The 6,949-nt window shown below is 37.7% G+C and overlaps 1 protein-coding gene across 3 annotated transcripts; it reads left to right on the forward strand.

Moving 5' to 3' along the window:
• henmt1 (HEN methyltransferase 1) lies at positions 1–5,924 on the forward strand. Of its 3 annotated transcripts, none has more exons than XM_029429697.1 (9): positions 1–512; positions 831–943; positions 1,643–1,777; positions 2,023–2,205; positions 2,544–2,727; positions 3,798–4,017; positions 4,299–4,410; positions 4,888–5,045; positions 5,580–5,924. In XM_029429697.1, the coding sequence occupies exons 1-9, from the start codon at positions 429–431 to the stop codon at positions 5,690–5,692; spliced, it is 1,302 nt and encodes a 433-aa protein (XP_029285557.1). In that variant the 5' UTR covers positions 1–428; the 3' UTR covers positions 5,693–5,924. The 3 variants fall into 3 exon arrangements, with proteins under 3 accessions (XP_029285557.1, XP_029285556.1, XP_029285558.1); XM_029429696.1 differs by having other exon boundaries at positions 27–512; positions 4,296–4,410; XM_029429698.1 differs by lacking the exon at positions 1,643–1,777 and having other exon boundaries at positions 50–512; positions 4,296–4,410.
• The last annotated feature ends 1,025 nt before the right edge of the window (positions 5,925–6,949 follow it).

Consider the following 6,949-nt stretch of genomic DNA (forward strand, 5'->3'; position numbering starts at 1 on the left):
AGGTATGATAAATGAGTTTGCTGTTTGTCTTTGACTCGCTAGGTGATAATAAACTGAAGGTCTTTATTTCTACCTGTAAGACAAAACAGGTCTTTGGGAAATTTAGGAAAACCTTTTTTTTTGTGTCATTTTTAAAGGACAAACAATTCATCGAGAAACTAAATATAGAAATGTTGACCTACTGCTGGCACAAGAGAAAAAAGTCAGAGGATCAACAAAGCCAAAATGTCAAAGCAAACAGTTGTTGATATGTTTCAGTCTGCATCAAAGTGGTGAACCGACCAACAGACAGATTGTCACCCCTAGAGACGAAAACACTTTTTTTTTAAAGGAATACAATCAATGTGCGTCAGCCTGCAGGTCAAGTTTAAACAATAACAGCGCCCTCTGGATCCGCTGGGGCTGTAACCTTTAGCTGTAACCTGAAGATGGTTCCGATGTTCAGTCCGCCGCTTCACAGGCAGAGACATCAGTTTGTTATCGATTTTGTCAAGAGGAACAAACCCAAAAAGGTAACGTTACTTGCCTTCTTAGTGAGAAACGCACTTTAGCTTCAAGCCAACGTTTTTTGAGCAACGTCTGCTAACGAGAATTTGAAAAAGCTAACGTACCCGCCGTGGCTAACCGTTTCACACAATAACGTCATAGAGCTAACGTTAGCTATATTCGCACAACCTATTTCAAGTTATTATCATTTTAAGTGTTCTTCAGAATGTTTTGGGTCTTTTAATGTGGTAATCTTTACATTACACTGTTCTACTCCCTGTAGCCAAGAGTCTACGGGCTAGCTTTTACTTCCCAAACATCGTCTTATTTCTCCCCTCCCTCAGGTGTTGGACTTGGGGTGCAGTGAATGCGTCCTTCTCAAAAAACTGAAGTTTCACCGTGAAATTGAGCTTCTGGTTGGAGTGGACATCGACGGGGTCAAAGTAAAAAAAAGAAAGTAGGTTAAAAAATGAAAAGCGTGAGTGAATACTTCATCATCAAGGGAGGGCAATACATGGTATATGGCAGATGTGTGCAAAGCTGAATACTTAAGCCGATGAGTTTATGATAATATGTCTGTTGATAAACTCATCAGCGTAATTATTCAGTTTAGCATACATCTGTCATATACCAGTTATATATATATATATATATATATATATATATATATATATATATATATATATATATATATATTAGACCTATATATCGCAGAGGGGACAGTTTGAAAATCCTTTGTATGTATAAACTCAAGCTCCTTCTTGCAAGCATATAGATTAAAACTCTTATTTGATTTGTATCCTGACTTTGTGGTGTTATTAGGAATATATATATTCCTAATATATAATATAATAATATATATATATATAATAATAATAATAATAATAATAACAAAACAAAAAATAATATATATATATATATATGACAAAGATCAAAGGAAATAACTGATTCAGATCAGTTCTTCCTTGGTTTATTGCTTGTTTACACAAATGGGGGTTTACAGTGAAGACAGATGTATAGTTCAGCTGCAGTTCATAGATTCAGAGTCGGTAATAATAAATAGTGATCATTACCTGCTGTCCACCTGGACACCTTATGCTTTTTGGTGTTTGGTGGTTATTTATAATGTGTGCACTCTGCTTGTATGTTCCTTCAGGAATGGATTAGCTCCTCTATCGACTGATTATCTGCAGCCAAGTTATGATCAGCTGCGCATTGACTTGTACCAGGGCTCAGTCACTCAAAAAGACGCGCGCCTTAAAGGATTTGATCTGGTCACCAGTATAGAGCTGTAAGGGGCTTTTAGCTGTTGAGGTTCAATGTCTCGAAGTGTTCCTGCTTTGGCAGCAATCAGTATTAATATTAGTCTTTTTGTTTCATATCTTGTCGATTTTATTATTGTCTTATTCTCTTATTTCTCTACCCCCCCATATTTATCTGGCTTTTTCTCTTTCTGTGTGTTTTTCATCTTTCTGTTTCTCCGCGTCCCCCTGTGCCTGTTATTTATCACCATGTTTCCTCCCTGGCTATTCGTAGCATAGAGCACCTCACTCTTGCTGATGTGGAGCTCTTCTCTGAGGTGGTGTTTGGTTACATGACCCCAGTGGCGGTTATCATCAGTACCCCAAACTCTGACTTCAACCCCCTTCTGCCTGGACGGGTGGGTTTCAGGCACAGTGACCACAAGTTTGAGTGGAGCAGAGCAGAGTTCAAGTCCTGGTATGCTGGTTTTCCATTTTCAGGCCTTTTTCGAATGTAGTGGACAGCACAAAGTTGATAGTGTTGATTTAAGATGATGGCTACAGGGAATGTTAATGGATGAATCCACCCTAAAATACATCAGCACTGTAGTTTTTATAGTATATTTTTCATATTTATGTTGTCATTCTTCTGCATTTTTATGTTAATTGTATGCACCAATACCAAGACAAATGCCTTGTAAGTGAAAACCCACTTTAGCAATAAACTATATTCTAATTCTGATTTTTAAATGTTCTTCGATGAACAAGGAAAGATTTAAACTGAATTGTGTTAGTTAACATTACTTCCCTCCTCAGGGCTCTGAAGGTGTGTTTGAAGTACGGTTATGAGGTGGAGCTCACTGGTGTTGGACAGGCACCACCCGGCCAGCAGGAGGGAGTCGGCTTCTGCTCCCAGATTGGCGTGTTCCAGCGGCTTGGGGGGACAGAGTGTTGTGACATGTTTGGTGATGAGGCTGAGGATGTCTTTTCATACACACTGGTGAGTAAACTTCTTTATAGATCTGTCATCAAAGACAACCTGCTGCTATGTGACTCATGGGGATATTTGTGCACCTCTTTCCCTCTCTCCATATGTCCTGTTGCTATCTAGTTTCATTACCAAATAAAGACAGCAACAGTATACAAATCATGTATTTCTTTTTGCTGAAACACCTAACTTTGTGGTTTAGAATAATTTATTCAAATGAAAACGTGTTCTATCAATGGCTAAAAATGTGTACATCTGTTTCCCAATACAAACAAGTTCTGTGCCTTTTTCAATCCTAATTGTTTCAATCCAAATTATGGCTGGGTGATAATATCTTAATGTTTATAGATAACCTGAACTAATGTGAAAGTCAAGCTGCAGTTGACCTTAACACATCCATTCCTTATCAACATTTCAAATTGTTCTCAAACTATTCTGCTTCTTTGAGAACAAATATAATCCTTTGCAAAATGGTTTAAAATTAAATGAGTAATTCAGCCCTTTTTAAAGAAATCCAGAATCCAGCCTTCTGCTTTGGGGTCAAAATGTGAGAATAATTGAGTCCTTCCACTGTTTTCTGTTTATTATACCAACAGAACAAAAGGAAAAGTTAATGTGTGGACGGGTTCCTGCTCACAAGTTCTGATGGTTTTAAGAGATCAAGAGTGAAGACGTGAACAGGAAACAGATTTTATCATTTCATTCAGTGCTTTAGATTTTATTCGTAAATAAACCTAATTTAGTCAGCATTCACCAAGCAACATCGCTGTAGCACACGCACCGCTCTCCTTAAAACAGAAACCTGTAATTAACACAAAGTCAAAAACAAATCTTGTTAGTCAGGAGTTTAACCGTTTCATAATGTGGAACTCCATGATCAGTCTGTTACAGGCAAGAAAAGTAAAAACATTTATAGATGTTTATACACCTGGCTAAGTAATAACTCAGCGTAATTGATCAGCAACTATATCAGGCTTTTGATTTATATTCTATTCCCTGTGTGCTTCGGGGCTCTCAGTAAAGGTTTCTCTCATATTGTGATCTATGTCTTACTATTATTTTTGAACCTGTTTCTACATCAGCTGTATAGTATAGACTACCCCAGCCTGCATGACAACAACATCTTGCGGAGAGTCCTGGTGAGCGAGGTGGTTTACTGGGCCGAAAAGCTGAAGAGAAGATGGGTGGAGGAGAAGACTGGCGAGAGGGATGGCGCTTATAAACTGTGCCAGGCTGAAGGGGAAGGGGAAGAATGCCTCAACGCGTCGGAGCAACACATGGCGATGGAAGAGAAACAGACAGGTGAACCTCCCGCTGGTTGTTCAGTTGCTTGTTTATATGTTTGGTTTGATGGTATGAAGTAATGGGGCCAGGAAAGCGTGATCAAACATATTTTTTTAACTGTTTTAAAGTGGGAAACAGTCAGTGAGGTTATTTCTTCTCAGTTCCATTGGTGTGTTTTCTCTAAATCAAAGGGCTCTCCAGGATATCATTGTGCTTTGTACTGCCAGGTAGCTTAAAATGTTCTTTTAACAGTTAAATGCATGAAGAGCTCACAGTGTTTTAAAAACATCTTACAGCAGCATGTGGAGGAGAGATGAACAATCTGGTGGAGCTTCTGGAAGAACAGGATGGAGAGCTGTTTAGGACAAACAGCCAAGGACTACAGGAGTCGGAGTCTTGCAATTTGCGCAGGTGTTTCCTTGAGATGCTTAAGATTGTTTCTAGAAGGGTTTTAACGTCCAAAAGTCTACATTTATTGAGAAAAGATAGATGCTACAATCCATATATTTGTTGGTGTTTAACCTTAAACTACTTTTTCTCTCCCGCTTGTGGCACACAAAGGGATACTTGCATCATATTTGAAAATAGCGAACACATTTAATCCGATGAATCTCTTAATTCAAATTGAGGATTGTTGTTTGAGGATTTTTAAAATGATTTTCTTTAGAGTGATGACGTTATAAAATGTCACGTCAGACATTCAAAACTTAATTTGAAAACCTCAATAGAAGCTTTGAATGTAAGATATTCGGTACGGCCCTTATTTCTATTTTCATGTAGCTGGTAGTAAAAAGCAACTCACAAATTTCATTATTAATCTTTCATTTGAAAAATATCACTACCATAAAGGTTTCATGTTGTAATGTGTCACCTTGTGTGTGCTGGCAGGTTTGTGTCTGTACCTCTGGCTGTGCTGTGGTCCTGCTGCCCCAAAGTCAGGGCCCTGAGTGGAAGTCTCAGTAATCTCAGAAACCTCTTGATGGGTGGCCCCGAAGTTAAACTGAGCCAGGACGGCTCTGCTGTGCTCTTAAGTTACCAGGAACAAGGTAATGTTAATGTTTGATCGCTTCTATGTCTATTGTCTATATGTGTAAAACGTAAACATTTGTACCTAGACGGGTATAAATGCAGATATCCTCAAAGGCTAAATGCCCCATCTCACAATGTTAAAGGTTCTACAACATTAAGTGCATTAATATAAAAGCAAACCACTATTTTATTAAGTCATAGTATAGTTTGTAAAAAGAAATTCATAGTATGTCATAAATAATCATAGTATATCATTCACATTTTATAAAAAGTTCATAGTATAGTATGCCATAAAAAAAAAGAGCTATAAACTGGACCAGAACTCAAATGAAACAATGTATAACCCCTCCCCCGGACCAAACATACCCAAATACAGGTTTGGTTAAGTGCTTCACAACGCTTAGTTTCCACAACTCATGACACTTATTATGAAAACAGCTGATTTGCAAAGTGTATTTCCTGCTCTGCTCCTTATTCTCTTGACTTTGAGAATTGAACGTTTTCTGTGGTTTCTGGTCCTTTTTTTATTTATTTTTATTTGTGTGTTTCAGACCTTGAAGATGAGGAAAAGGGTCATGATGATTTGGAGGACAGCGGATATGCAGAGGCCAAACTGTGCCCCCACAATACTGGGCCAGAGGAAGACTGGGAGGAAAATGTTTAATCTGGAAGATGCAGCTTTGTTTTCAGGACAAGTAGGAGACTTGTTGAGTGAACAAATGGTTTCCCTTGGTTCTCTCTCTCTCTCTCTTCTACTGCACTGTAGAAACAGACTTTTGGGTTTATTAGATGGCTTGTTTGGACTGCAACCTTGTTATATGTAAATATCTATTGGCCTCTAAAATAGTATACTCAAGGTCCAAATGTAAATGGTACAATAAAACTCTAAATGTTCACGTTGTGATTTGTTGTGCATTATACCGACATTGAAGCACAAATCTAAAAACGTGCTCAAGGTTTTTAACTGTTTTATTCAACAGTGCCATGTACACATTTGAAGCATCCAGTACACTCGTTAAGGAAGCAAATGTTGGTCGAAAGGACAAGTCTGTAACAGGAAACACTGACTGTGTAAGAACAGCGCAGAACATCACTTTACAGGAGAATACATGTTACACTTTTATATAGACAACAGCTTCACAGAAGAGAAGAAGAAACCATGTTTGTAACAACATGTTAGGTACCAAGATAATCATACCTGCGTCACACAGGTAAAACCAAGAATTTATATTCCAAAAAAAACCCCCAATAGTTGATATTTGGTAGCCATAAATCATAAACTTAACACTGTCTTAAGTATGTAGTGAACACTTTTTTCCTTAACAATAAAGTATTTAGCAAAAATATTGGCACAATATCAGCAATTAAAGATTAAAAAATGTGATATTTTTTTATAGATGTGATTTTCAACAGGACATTTACACCATGCCAAAAATAAAAACAAAATGAGAACACTGATTTACAGTTACATCATACACTGTGCAGATATCTGCTTTTAACATGAAGTAATGAGGACAACATTTTTCCTACATGCTCAATAGGCAAGCAAACCTGTTCCTTCAATGTGGTAATATTTAGATTAAAAGATGGCACAATATCAAATCAGAAAAAACAAGATGCGTCAAGTTCTGCAAGCTAACAAAGACGTCTTAATCAAGCAGAACATACGAACATAAAGACAACACTGACGTATAGTTAAAACACCATACACTGATGACGCTTGTGCAGATATTGATATAACACGTATATAGTTTATCTAGAAGAGGAAGTATCCTACCTCTGCTATGGCTTATGACCGGAGACAGAAGATTACAGATGCTGTAGTCTGTTTTCACTAGTTATGAAGCGGCTAATATTCTCATTATGCATAGGCCTGACAGGGTCCCAGGTAATAACAGTGTGTTGTGTACTTTGGCTAATT

This window comes from Cottoperca gobio, chromosome 4, assembly GCF_900634415.1.
Source record: "Cottoperca gobio chromosome 4, fCotGob3.1, whole genome shotgun sequence".
NCBI classification, from domain to species: domain Eukaryota; kingdom Metazoa; phylum Chordata; class Actinopteri; order Perciformes; family Bovichtidae; genus Cottoperca; species Cottoperca gobio.